This window comes from Apteryx mantelli, chromosome 8, assembly GCF_036417845.1.
Source record: "Apteryx mantelli isolate bAptMan1 chromosome 8, bAptMan1.hap1, whole genome shotgun sequence".
NCBI lineage: Eukaryota > Metazoa > Chordata > Aves > Apterygiformes > Apterygidae > Apteryx > Apteryx mantelli.
In genome coordinates this window covers 26,129,070-26,143,533 of record NC_089985.1, presented here as the reverse complement: position 1 = coordinate 26,143,533, position 14,464 = coordinate 26,129,070, and the positions used below count along the sequence as shown (strand labels likewise).

At 42.1% G+C, this 14,464-nt stretch overlaps 1 protein-coding gene across 1 annotated transcript; it reads right to left on the bottom strand.

Annotated features, from left to right (window-relative positions):
- Positions 1-11,261: 11,261 nt before the first annotated feature.
- C8H1orf52 (chromosome 8 C1orf52 homolog) lies at positions 11,262-14,376 on the bottom strand. The gene is made up of 3 exons (XM_067300984.1): positions 14,094-14,376; positions 13,787-13,997; positions 11,262-11,822 (listed from the first exon to the last, which is right to left on the bottom strand). The coding sequence occupies exons 1-3, from the start codon at positions 14,361-14,363 to the stop codon at positions 11,740-11,742; spliced, it is 564 nt and encodes a 187-aa protein (XP_067157085.1). The 5' UTR covers positions 14,364-14,376; the 3' UTR covers positions 11,262-11,739.
- Between the last annotated feature and the right edge of the window lie 88 nt (positions 14,377-14,464).

Sequence of the window (14,464 nt, the reverse complement as noted above, 5' to 3'; positions counted from 1 at the left end):
AAGCACACTGAATGTGGCCTCCATATTTCTGTATGAAAAATACATCCACCTCCTCTGCTTGGGAATAGGGGATACAAGGAGGGAAGCGCCAAAGCCTCTTAGCTCAGTCAGCATGGAGGAGCCCCATCTTATTACTGCAGCTATGACAGTGCAAATCTATATCGCAGGCACTTTAAAGATGCTGGTCACACTGGCCTGCACTCTCCCTGTCAGGTGTGCATACCAAATGGGTATTTTTGAAACATATTCACAAATGTTATCTGAAGCAGAATTTTTCTTTGCCTGTCAGCAAAGAGCAGCTGGAAATGATCCATCTCTCTCTCTCTCCACCTTCCCCCAAATGGTGAGCATGTCCTCAGAAATTCATCTTTTCAGACAAATATATTGAAATGAAAAAAATATTTTTGTAAACTTGCTAAAATGAGATGCTGGTGGGTTTTCCTGAGAAGAAAGCCCAGGGAGGGGAAGGGAGCCATTCTTTCTAGGAGTAAAAAACACGAACCATTTTCATTATTCCCTTGTTAGATGCACAGCGAAGCTTCAGCCCCATCAAGAATCAGATGCTCAGTGCTAGGGCCCCAGTACAGTAAATACGTGAGCTTAGCTTCCTACACAACAGACTTCCAATGGCCTTAGTGAGATTCACAGATAGCCAGGATTCATATACATGAGATTCACATATAAATTCTTGCAGGAATGAGTGATGCACCTCTAAGTGGAAGCGTTACCAGCCTGGGAACAATGCATAAGCAATGATAAGTGCTTAAAGTTAGCCTAGCTCTCATTCTCCACCATCCCCTGTACTCAGTATAAGAACCAGTGAATCAATCAATAGGAAAAAAACAATCTTCTAAAGTGAGAAAAAAAGCTACATTCAGAAGGCAATAATATTGGCATGCTATCAAAAGCTCAAGCCTCAAATGCAATTTGCATACAGTTGTGTTTTTCCCAGAGGGGCTCATTTTTGGCAAGAAGGTGTGTCCTGGAGACACGCTGGGTCTGAGCGTGCAACGCTCCTCGCGCAGGCAGGGTGTGACTGCCGAAGTATTTTGGTTTGGATCAGGAGTGTGCTTTTGAAGTGACTCTCCCAGTCATCCCTGTAGACTCCGCTTTGGTTTTCAGAGTGCTCCCACTGGATTCCTTTGGGATGAAACTAGAAACAGAGGATGCACTCCAGGAGTGCACTTAATGCACTTCAGCTGCTGCTGCGTGTTGAGTCTGTGGGACCAAAGCAGAGCTAGCTCAAAGAAAATCCTCCGAATACATATAGGGTGGACGTGGGGTCCACAGCACTGACAGTTTTGCTTTATAGACACCCTCCTATTGTGCCAAATGACTAATGTAATGTAAACGTAGCTCCAGATTATAGAGTGGCCTGTAGCATGATACCAGAAATGGAATTGAAGCAGTTCAAACATGTATAGCTTCTCAACAACTCTGCAGCATTGACAAGGAGAGTCCGTTAACCTGCTTATTCTGCAATAAAAACGTAAGTTACCTATTTAACAAATAAATACCACATACAATATAATCCAGAAAAATAATAATTCAGAAAAATGAACAGTTTTTCAAGATGGAATTGATATTCTAAAATGTATTAGCAAGTACCAGAAGAGCCAGTTTCCCAACAGCATTTATTTCTGGTTCTTAAAGTTCAAATGTATATGCACAACCTAGGATGTAAACAAAGCACTGATGGCAAATCCCACAGAATTTCCTGAGAATGAATGCCAACTGTTAGAACTTTTTACATTAATTTCTGTGTAATGCTGTTAGAATTGATAGAACTTTTGCAGAATGAGGAGGAGAAATAAAAATCAAGATCTTCAAAAGATCCTGAATGTAAAAATGACTGCTTCATTTAAGCTCTTCCATGTTACTTATTAAACACCAAGGTTCAGAGCAATTGACGAAGACGACTGTGTAGCACCCAGTGCTAATGCTTCCCAGTAGACAAGGTAGGCATGTATTGAGCCGTAGTTACTGTTCAAGTGAAGCTTCTACCTACCACAGGGGATGTTCAGCTCACAGAAGCCTTTGCCCTTTAAGCACATCACATTAGGTATTCCAACAGTGAACAAAATCATTAACTTTCAGCTTTGTATGTGGCCAGAAACCTGTGAAAAATTAAATTAGGTCTTTTAATAAAAAAAAAAACAAAAAAACAAAAACCCAACACATACAGTGAGTTAGTCCCAATAACTAGGACCTCCATTTCTTCTCTCCTGCTGAATGGTAGCTTCTCTTCATTTCTTCTGAAGTCTTGAGGAAGAAAAGGCTGGTTTTAAGGGCTAGTTTGCCCTCTGAGTGAACTACAGGGCCCAACTGCATTAAATCCTGTCCAGGGTCATTCGAGTGCAGCAGCAACACAGTCCTCAGCAAAGTCTGCTCCAAGCAAACTTGGATGCACTGCTTTACCAGGTTGTTTTGACCAGACAAATTGCCCTCAGAAATTACATCTTTTGGTGTAATTCTGTCATTTAACTTAGAATTTGTTAATTTTAAAAAATTACATTAAATGTTTTTCCTTGGCTATGCCACAGACAAATAACCCAGAAAAAAACCGAGATATATCACATTTTATAACTGCGAATATATTATCTTCAGTCATTTACACCTCTGCTAATGTAGGAGTTCTTGCTCTGTACAAACACAAAACTATAAACTGCTGAGAGTCACGAGAGTGTTATATGCTTTGCTAAAATGGAGAAGATGATTATTAATCCTCTTGTTCAACTGCCTATTTTTACTGATTCATTGATAGACGCATTACTGTACTAACCTGGCAAAACTGAAGAGAAGGCAGCAGTGTCAGGCATTGCTTCCTCCTAGCGAAGCATTGCTTGAACACTGGCAGAGGGCAGCCAGGACCGGTGCAGGGGCGGCTGGCTGGCCCGCGGTGGGCAGAGGGGCTAGCTGACCTCTGCGAGAGCCCATTCCAGCCTTATTTTTATATGTTTCTGTGAAAGAAAAAAATGGATTTTTAAAAACTGACATAAAACTGATGCCTAAAACTCAGGTTACAAATACACCTATTTTTTCTTAATAAAACAAGGAGCTCATGATTCAGTGGGAAATTAGATTAACTGAACTTTTCAAAGCAAATTCTTATGCACTTCCTTATTTTGCAGAAATCACCTTTTTAAAGTGTTCTTCTTAAATTTAAACCAACCATTAGTGTATCAATTACAGGATGATAAAATCCTTATTCTTGGGCTTCTCCTCTAAGTTAGAAACTTTGAAACTCAACAACCAGTTTTTCCTAAGTAGAAGCTTTGTACAATTTTTAACCCTTTGTTATTTTGATAGTGTTTTTTATTGTTTCATTGCAGACAAAACACACTTGACAAAAATTGTGTTTGCCAAATAATTTTTTCATTGTGATTCATCAATGTAGGAATTATTTTTGAAAGAGGAGAGATTATGGTAACTCTCATCAGACATCACTAAAAATTATTTGAAATGTAAAATGCAAAAGCAGCTTGAAAAGCCTTTGTAGTACAAAGAAAATCTGTAGCGAGGCATCAGGAAAGGAACCAAAATAGATGTGCAGTGTCAAGAAACACTTCAATAAAATATTAGGCTGAATCAAAGAAATTCAGGGTTTATAGCTGAATGTAGTGCTGCTAATTAAATCAGCCCTTATGTTAGCAGTTAACAAAAGCACCCTCTAGTGGAGTATCATAGCAGAAAAGCTAACGAATGTGTAATACAAGAGCTAAATTCTTGCGGGGCTCCTTGCTTCATTTGTTTGGTGGTCTGTTGGGCAATTTTGCCAAAGCAGCAGTGCACATTTCTGCCAGCTAGTGATGCTTTTATGACTTAGCAGCTCCTGTGCACTGCAGCTCTTCCACAGAGGCTGAGAAAAGCCAGGGAAATATGGGATCCCCTGCAGGAGGTAGGAGCAGTATGTGTCTGGTATCTGCTGCTGGCTCTTGACCATTCAAGAAGCCCTGAATTTAGATATATGCAATCTGTATCAGTTAGGTCTCCCTATTTCATCATCATCGGACTAATTTAATAACATGGGTTCTACTTTTTTTTTATATTACGAACTTGAAGTGTCAATGTGTGTATTATGCTTCTGCAGGAAAATAGTGCAAGGAATCTATTTGTGTTATAATAAATAATTCTATAGCATGTAAGTCTATGTGTTGCTTTACGTAGATATTTTGAAAAACTTAAGTTTGTAAGATGTAAGCACTACTTCATTACTATGTGCAAGATCAGAGATATGACTTATTTGCAGATGTCACTGAGATACAGCTTATTTGCAACTATCCAAGAGGCATGCACAAAGTTTCCTGTGAGAAAAAGTCACTTACAAGTCACTAATGGTAAGCAAAATCTTATACCTTGCATAAAAATCAATCTTCCTAATAATCTATTAAAACAGGATGTTTTTAAACAAGCCATTGCCATCACCAATCTTATAAACTATGTTCAATATTACAACTCTTTGGAATATTTCAGATAATATATAAAGTTCTTAGTCTCACAAATTACAATTTCATCAATCCTAGGGAAGTGATTTCTGCATTTCCCTTAGACATATTTTCATTACAACTGAGAGTGGTAATTTTTCTGGAGCAGAAGCTTAACAGATAGAAATGTTTTTCATTAAAAAAAAAAACCCTTTCTTTAGGTCTTTATTAAGTAGCAGTGTTCCTTCCTACAAAAGAAGTGAAGTTAGTCCCTCATATCACTTAGTTCGGTTTCACAAGGCATCTCCTACCATAGTGTGTCAGACAAGTTACTAGTTTAGCAGAACTGGGCCATTTTCTGCTTCCCAATGGATAGGTTGCCCAGTTACTTTTGCTAGGAGCCTGCTGGTGTGGGTTTTTTTGGTTGTGCCTTTTTGCTTTGTTCTAAGTATGTTAATCTTCTCAGGAGAAGTCCTGTGTTGGTTTTAACTCCCCATTACGCTGTCCTGGGGTTAGCCTGTATTACACTCTGTGCTTGTTTCCATATGAATTCATCTACAATAAGAAGCAGACAGCTGAAGTTAAGCAAAAGAGGTGGGAAACCAGTGTTTGCTCCATAGAAGAGGTTCACCTTGTCAGAGGGCAGCAAAAGAGAGTGCTTGCCCTGCTGCTCACAGCCACAGGGAAACGCAGATGTGATTTCTCTTTGAAGCTACCAAGATGAAAGCATTCTAAAGATGCAGAGTGCTTCATCTTCTAAATGAAGAGCACTGATAAAATTATTTGATAAAGACTAGAAATGCTTATCTCCATTCATTGAATTCATTGCATTCTTCTGCCAATCCAGCTCCACATGTCCTGGATTCCCCCTCAAATTCCTGATTTTTCAGAAGTAACCTGAAGAAAGTAGTTCAAAGGAACCAGAAGCATAAACCCGGTCCAACCTCTTTGGTGCTTCTCTACCTTTCAATCAATCTTCCAACATTTCTGTCAATAACAAACTCTGCAGACTCCTATGCATACAAGGTTACTCCCTTCAATTTGTAATACCTCAGAGCCTCCAAACATGAAGAACTGGCTTACTAGAATTTCTGTTCCTCAGTTATTCCCATTGCTTTTTGGTTCCTAACTGTATGACTTTGAAGCTTTTATAAAACAGTCCATTGCTACCACAAAAGTTTTTCTCGAGGAAAGAATCATTCAGTGAGATTCCAATGACCGTTCTGTCCCATTGGAAGCCCTCTTTGCAATGAAAACACAGTACTTCTTTCAGCATTTTTTCTGCATTTTGCCAGTCTTGCGCTCTACAGAAATTCTACTTTTGTTTCAATCTTGAAATTCTGACAAACTCCCAGAACTAGCAGCTAAGCTCTACCTCTTGTTGCATCATCTTTAAACTTTACCTTAGACAATGCAACTAGAAACCTTTGGCAACAATGGAACATCATATTCTTTAATACAGTGACTGCATTTGCTAAGGGGTTTTCCAAACACATCCCATTCTAGTCTTCTCTTTGCAAAACTTTTAGTCTGTAACATTTGCCCTCTTGTGAATTATAAAGAGAGGAGATGGACATCTCTTCCTGACCACACTTGGGCAGTCATTTCCACCTGTAGTTAGAGCAATTAGCCTCTCAACAAGCTCACCTATGCAAGGCATGCAGTATTACCACACTTGTGCCCCGGCCTGTTTGGGTCTAAGAAATCACGGTGCTGCAATTTTTCCAGCATTTGGGAAGCTACCCTTCAGAGTTTTTCAGTCTAGAGAGTAATTGTAGAGATGTGCTTGAGTATTTTCTCTCAAAATGAAAATGCTGCACATCTTTAGCCATTGCCAAGAGTCCCTTTCAAGCAGTACAGTAATTTATCTTTGAAGAACTCATACTTTAGCTACAATCAGCTAGCACCCTTTTAAGACAGTCCTACATTGTTCTCACGTCAAACTCACACAGAAATCAAAAGCACAAACATCTGTGTCCAATATTCAAAGGGTTTTGGAAAAATCAGCAAGCTCAGACAGAAACAGTCACAAGAGTCTTTCAAGCATGAAAAAAATTCCAAATTGTATCCTGCTGGTGACTGAAAGCATTACCTCTTTCCATCCAAATTCTGCCGTGATTTTGCAACATTAGCAAACTAGTAAATGAGCTTTCTGTCATCAGAGAAAGTAAGGAGTCAGCCAGCTCCACACAGCTTCTATTTCTCTCTGTTGATAAAAATTCCTCCTCCTTCACTGATTACAGGTTCAAGATAAATTACTCTTTGTGGAACATGCTGCATTTCCCTGGCTTCAGTTTCAGATTGGCAGCCTCAAGCTTATCACAAACCATTTGTAAATGAATCAGTTCTTCAATGGTGTTAGTATGCATCAAGCTAGTGCAAAGGAATAACAAGCAGGCTAACAGAGGGATGCCTTGCAACAATCTCTCCATTAGCATTTCTCAGACAAAGCATTGCCTGCCATGAAAGCCATTATCCTAAACAGCTGTAGTTTTATTCTGATGAGAATTTTGTTTCCACACCATCCTGCCTTTCTTGGAAATCTACTTTATGTAGCTGCTATTATGTCAGCATCTGGAGGCAACACAATGTGTTCATTGCAATTAATTGCCTGCCAGTCACTGTTTTCCCACCCTTGACAAATTTTTTTAGAGAATTTTCTCAGATTTAACTTGTAGGGCATTTTTCCTGCTATCTGTTTTTCTGCTACCCATCATGAACATCATCATGTCTGATTCATCATAAAAATAGTGCAACATGAGTTAACAAAAGGCCTAAGTTTTTAAGCCAATCTTCTCCATTTGTGGATGGGGGTGTATGTTCCCTGTCACTGTCTCCTGTTGAGAGTCAATTCAGGATAAACTCTTTTCCAGTTAGATTTGTTTTTGAACATCTATCAGTTTAAGTTCACTCATGCGTTTCACAGATCCTGTTGTACCGGGCAGCCAAAGTCTCATTATGAGCTGCCCAAACATAAAGAAAACCTGCAAGGCTGTTCTTTGTTCCATCAAGCTTTGTCCTTAGCTTCATGTCTTTCCCTCTACTACTTCTGAAACAAATCAGAAAAATCTTCTCCTTATTGCTCATTTCTTCATGTTTAACTGATCTGCTTCCTTTAAGTACTCCACCATCATCAATTCTTCTTGTTTTGTAAATCAGCATCACTTCTCCTAATCATTCAAAAAGGACACAGAAATTAGAATCCTCTTTTCTATTTTACGTATTAGATGCACTCCTGTAACTGCAAGGCTTATTGGGAACATATCTTTCCTGATAGTGGCTACTTCCTTCTATAGTGAATTACTGAGGAACTTGAACCATGCCTGGTAATTTTACTGCTTCACTTCCAGGAATACCATGGACACTTTATCACTGATCTTCATCTAGAAGCCCAACTCCAGATGACTATTTATAATTTAATCTATTGTCAATTTATCTTAGAAGCTTTTTATTATATCTGAATAAGACCTCAGAGATCCCCAGCAAATTCAATAGGCTTCCTCTCCTTTTATTCTTCTCCTGGCTCTTAGCTATTTTCTACCTAGCTCAATTCAGCTGCTTTCAAACAGCCTCTTAGTACCGGATATAGATACCTGCCTCCCTGCCGCCCTGAAGTACCATACTAGGAAATCTGATTTCTAGAAACTTTTTCTCCATCTTTCCAGCCATTTTCTCTCCACAGTGGGCCATCAGGAATTGCAAACAAGGAATACTGCAAATATCCTAAGTTGCCCTCTCACACAGTCACATCTGCAGGCAGAAGACTTCTGTATCACTCTGTAACCACTACTCTCCTTAAGACTTTCTTCTTAAGGAGATAGCTCAGCTGCAATTGCTCTCCATTAGAAACCAAAGTTGGCCAAGCTTTCCTGTTTCACTTATTTTGGGAGAAGCTTCATATCCATGACAGTTCAGCTGCTGGTTATCTACTTACCAAATTCAGTGCTGGAGGGCTGAGGCTAGATGAGACAAACTGATGAGCAGTTACACGTTCAGCAGCACACGTCTCCTGGCAGAGAAGAGGCTGCACCATAACTGTGCAGTGCCAAAGAGTGCTAGGACCTCTCAGACTACAAGGCCTAGTGCAATCCTAGCAACTACACATGAGAAAAGCATTCTCTGCTCTAGCCCCACAGATTTTTACCTCCAAATGCCTCTCATTCTTTTCTTATATCATAATTTCCCTTTGAGACCTTACCACTTCTCCACTAGTGGTAGTTCTGTAGCTGTTTGTATTTAGAAGTCACTGATGGCACAAGCAAAACATTTCTTTTATGCAACCTCATTTACTTACAAAAAAATGCAGATGCTATTTGAAACATTTTGCTTTCTCTCAGGGCCACACCACTAGCATTTCTCTCATCATCTTCTCCTACCCACTGAAACAGCTCTGTCAAAAAAAACATCCAGCAACAAAACCCATCCAGCAAAGCAACTCAGCCTCAGACAGGCTTTCACAAAGCCTGCAGTTGTTTCAGATGCCTTATTTAAAAAAAGAAGCATAATTGCTTTCACCATTTATCCTGTATGGGGAAGCTGCCACGATTGCTGCTTACAATGCACTTTTCCTCAACCTGTAAATAATACAATTAATCATTCTTCTCTCAGATTAGACATGCTACTTTTCTCCTTGGAAACTGAGTATCAGATGGTGTTAACTTCAAGATGACTGGATACCACATATATCATATTATCTGAAAACAAAAGGAGTCATTAGCATGGTAACTTCCAGAGCTGCCACACAGAATAGCAGAGCAAACAATACAAGGACAAAAGCCTCCCTGGTCATGGCAATCGTGGGAATGCATCCTATTTCCAGAGCTGCCGACACTAGCCTTCAGCTGTAAAGCTCTTCAAGCAGCACTTCAGTAGCAAACAGGCGTACTATTACGAGACTTGAGAATTAGACAGTCCATTGAACCTTGCACTCCACGTTGAGCCCCTCAAGTTTCAAGAATCCTTACCATTCATCCCATGTAAACCTGGAATAAGCTCTGTCCATACTTGGTAGTAGAGGCAGATTTCTCAAAAGCGTCTTGTTAGACATTAGGTGATCTGCAATTTGCTGACTGGACGAAAGCAAAATACCTGAGAAACCAACCTAGTATCCAATTTTCATAATGGAAGAGGAGCTTGCTATTGCTCCCTTCCCTCAGCTCTCTGTTAGCTACAGTATAAATGCATTCCTGTTGACAAAGAAGTATAAGCAGTCTTTGTCTTCTACCACGTTCCCTGAAGATTAGCACCCTCACCCTAGCAATATTAGTTCTACAGATACAGAAAAAATTGACTGGAGTGAGCCTTCTCCTTCAGAGACTTCACGTTCAACACTCTGGGAAAAACATTCTTCCTTTTCCTCTAGGCGAAGCTTAGAGGAACCATTTGATCTCAAACAAACAGGACCTAGAGAGGAGCTACACCAGTAGCTGACGACAACCCACTTCCTGAAGAGGATGCTATTAGGCTGCATGCACTGAGACAGCTAGTCCTTTAAGAGAACACCATTACTCATTACTATCATACACAATTACTAGAACCAGGGAGAATTTTACTCTGGCAGTCTAGACAAAATTGAAGCACGGGCATTTATAGTCTCTCAACCAAAAAAAAGGCAGCCCTCCACAGTTCTTAAATTGTCATCTACACACTGCTTTCCACCTAGGAAAACGTCTGCTTCAGCAACAGAGAAATATGACTGCTATGAAGAGGTCTTGATTCCACCTGGAACTAAGCAGGATCATTATTAAGGCAGTGAGAGGTTTCCCCCTGCAACCTAGAGGGCCACTTATTCTGGTCCTGGCATTAACCTGAAGGAACATTTCAAGAGACTGTTAACAGATTTGGCACCGAACTTCATCAGCTTTGCCTATGACATCCCCCTAGTCTTGGGGCTCGCTATGATGAAGGTGTTAGATATTTGGGTTTGTGCTAGAAGAAAGAGATCTTGTGCTTGGGGCACCCTTAGCTGTGTACAACTACCGTTGTTTGAATGCTTTCCAAACCAGCAGAACAGGAAAGTGGGGAATATATCATGGAAGTGGCCTGACAGGGGAGAAATCAGCAAGGTGCGGTTGTAGAGTCTGCAGGTACAGAAGGAACAAGAGAAGCATTATTGCACTGTCAAGGCTAGAATTGCAAAACTTGTTGCTGTCTTCATATACTCACTAACGATGAATATATTTTTCTATTTTGAGGTTTGAAAGAATTTATAAAAAAATTACTTTTTTTTTTTTAACATTATGTTGGAATATATCCATACAGAATGCTCTATGTTAAGCATCTGTTCTGCCAACTGAAAGCTACTCCAAGACAGGAAGAGAATAAAAAAAGTGTGTTGTCTAGTTGTCAAAGTGGATTTCCTAAGGAACAAAAGCTTTCATTTCAAAATATCTCCCCCTTCCCCCAATTCTGCTGGTATTTTTTCATATACAGACCCAAAAGCCCAACAGCATATCATAAATGCAACATATGCTGGCTATAACACTTCAAGAAAAGACCAAGTACTTAAGTAAATTTTTACTGAAGTAAAAACAATTTGGCAGTAAAGACTGTGTCACAGCTTTGTTGTAATTTTTTTTTCAAGTAAATATTTTGCTGCTATTTTCAATTTTAGGAAGAATACTGTAAGTGCTCCAATTCTTCTTGTATCATTTAGTCTCATGCTTCGCTGATGCAGACCACATAACATCAAAACTAATTATCAAATATTAAACTCCATTTGTAAGTCCATTTTTTCAGTTTGTAGTTGTAGAATCTGTCGAGTCGTTAGAAATGCATCACTGAAATACGTACAGTAAAGAATTCATTAAGCATGCAATGCAATAGTTCTACTGCAAATGTTTTCAAATGTAATTTTATTCCAGTGACATATTTACAGTCTTTACATAAATTTCAAAACAGCATTATTCAAACATATCACAGTACAATACTTAAAGAATCTTTATAATATGCTCCTTTATAAAAGGTTTGACACAATGCAAAAGTCAGCCAAGAAAAGCTCATACCACAAGTTACCAGGTTTGTTGATAAAGAAAATACCACAAAGCCCTATAACCTGCATGAGCACAAGTATCCATCGCAATGTTTCAAGAGACCTTTTTTAAATAAACAGGTTTAAGGTTTTTTTCAGTAGACCAGTTTCTATCACAACACTGTCCATTTAATTTTGTGCTTTCCAAAAAGCAAGCATACTACAGAAATAAAATTCCCTACCCGACAGGAGAGAGAAAGTTGGTAAACGTGTTTGTTTCCCCTTCCAGCAGCAGAATCCAAGTTCACTGAAATTCTCATTTTGGCCAAATGCAGCATGCCCTGCTCATAGCTTCTTCCTCTTTATCTGCTCCCCAGAGTCTAGTTTACGTCTCTTAGCAGAAGCTGGCTCATCATCTTTTTCATCATCTTTAAATAGAAAATAGTATTAATCAAAGACAGTAAAATCAGTAGTTTTGTCATAACCACCATCCTCATCCCACAACAACAAACTTAATCACATCTGAGACTCCTGGAAACAGATGCAGTAGTATTAACTGACAACATCCTCATTTTTGGAATGTGGAAAATATATGAATAGAATAGGCATAATTATCTGAAGTACCATAGACCATTGAGAACAACTAAGAAAAGGCCTACGTATCCTGTACAATGGAGGAATACAGTATCTGCTCCAAAAAAATTAGTATTTATATAGGTAAGATAAAAAGCTAGAAAAAGTCATTTTAGAAGCACGAAGTAATGTCAAGGTCAATTAATAGTATCTTCTTAGTCTTTGGGTGAAGGTTGGCTAAGAGAAGAGAAAAAGTGCAGAGGAAAAGAAAAGGAAAAAAAAGAAGAGTATACAAAAGAGATGGAGCAAGCCAAAAAAACTGCCACCAGGGAAGAAACATCCAGAATGAAAAAAAAAGTCAAGATAGCAAAAAACCACTCCTCTTGTAAGAGGTTAATACCTTTCTTTGCTGGCAACCTTACTGGTGAACCAAAACATTATCACGTGTTCTGAAAGCCCAGAATTTTTATTTCTGTTTTTGTTCTCATTTGTCATTGGCTATTCTTGTTCTCCAGCAACTATTAACATAAAGATTACTCCTTCCTCCTATCAAGATGTTTATTTCTGTATCTTCTAGATCATCACTACTGCTTGTGCCATGATTAAAAGTGGCAAGAATAGTAAACATCTTCTTCATTAATCTGTCACTTGCACAGTTTACTTAATTCCCCCCAAAGCTTTGCAACCATTTTAAAAAGAATCTGACCTACTCTTCAAATACATCTACGTCTAGGGTCAAGACAGCACTGGTTCAAGAAGCTCTCATACCACATTATGTTTTAAACAAGCCCTACCGTGACTGAACCTGTTTATTTTAAATAACTGCAGTTTTACGGACCCTTTAATCCTTCCCTGCTGCTGCTAATACTAATGGAGGTGGAGCAGAGAGATTCATGAGGAGTCTCAATCCACCCTAGGAAAACCAGGATACACACACTGAGGTCGTGGAAGCCTTCCCATCACCGCAGCCAGCTCCTGCTTTGACCAGAGCAGCAGCGGAGGTAGAAGAGGGCGATGGACCTTCTCCGAACCCCGGACAGGAGAGGTTCCAGTCACCAGCTGCTCACAGAACCTGTTACCACCAACTCCTCCTTTTAGGCCCGCAGCGTCGAAACACGTCTGTGCAAAGCACAGCTGTCTCCTGCCACGACCGCGTCGGGAAGCAGCAATGGGAGACAGACCAGACAGGAGCGTCACGTGTTATTTGTGGCAGGAAATAACGCCTCCTGGAAACCGTAGCCCGAAGCACTGAACTTTTCAAACCTTAGTGGTTTTAAACAGCCTCCTGTGAAGTTCAGGCACTCAGTTCCACACATAAAACTATCTGTGGGTTGCATCTCTTTATAGTTAAGTATTTGTTGCTCTGCAATAATAGAGTGAAGATGCTGTTCCTCCCTCCAGTAATAAATAAAATTCTGCATCACAAAAAACAAAACAAAACTGCATCCAATACAAGGGAATTTTCACAAATCTGGAACATTTTAACTGTGAACAGAAAAAAAAAGCCTCCTTAAAAGCCCCAAACTTCAACAGAGGTGTAATCGCCACAGCTAAGCCCCTTGCAATCACACCACGCGCGCTGACAGGCAAGCGCAACACCTCAGAGCAGGCTGGTGAAGGGGTTTACTTGTTCCCCCCGGAGGCCTTGCTGCAGGTCACCCGCTCGGCACGAGCGGAGCCATCCGCCGTTCGGGGGCCGGGCGGGCTCCGCAGGGCCGAGCCGCGGCGGGCAGGCGGCGCCGCGCGGACACCCGGGGCGGGGCGGAGCGGAGCGGGGCCAGGCAGGCGGCAGCGAGCCCGCCGCGCCCCGCGCCGTTACCTGGCTCCAGCCGCTGCTGCTCGTCGTCGGGCAGGAAGCGGGCGCGCCCGCCCGGCCGCGGCGCGTCGTCGCCGTTGTCCTCGTACATGTTGGACCACTTGATGGCCATGTCGAGCGCGGGCGGCGGCGGCGGCCTCCTCTCGGGCGGGCTGTACAGCGGCGGCGGCGGCGGCACCGCGCTGCTCTTCCAGGCCTTGAACTCCTTGGGGGGCTGCGGGGGCAGCGCGGCCGCCCGTCAGACCCGCCGCGAGGGGCCGCGGGGGCCCGCGGGCCGCGGGGGCCGGGGCCGGGCCGCGGCGCAGCTCACCTCCTCGGGGGCGCGGAGGACGCGGCTCTCCCAGTCGATCTGCTTGTTGAGCGGGTTGTAGAGGAAGGCGGGCGGCTGCGACACCCGCCGGAAGAGCTCGTCGGGCGGCGGCAGGCGCGGCCGGCGGCCCGGGCTGCCCCCCGCCGCCGCCCCGCCGGCCCCCGCCTGCCGCTCCCCGCCGCCGGCATCGTCGCCCTCCGAGTCGGAGCTGGAGCTGCCGCTGCCGTAGGCCGCGAAGTAGCCCAGCGGGTCCTTCCCCTCCGCCGCCATGCCGCGCCGCGCCGGGCCGCCGCGACACCGCCCCCGCGGAAACCGCCGCCCGCGCCCGGCGTTCCGGCCGCGCCGCGCGGCCGCTCGGGGGCTCCGGCGCC

Bases quoted from the DNA above. Each gene is read 5' to 3' on its own strand.
- C8H1orf52 (XM_067300984.1), bottom strand. From the start codon at position 14,363: ATGGCGGCGGAGGGGAAGGACCCGCTGGGCTACTTCGCGGCCTACGGC. The intron at 13,998-14,093 runs GTGAGCTGCGCC...CTGCCCCCGCAG, and splicing joins TCCTCCGCGCCCCCGAGGAG to CCCCCCAAGGAGTTCAAGGC. The intron at 11,823-13,786 runs GTAACGGCGCGG...TTCTATTTAAAG, and splicing joins GCAGCAGCGGCTGGAGCCAG to ATGATGAAAAAGATGATGAG.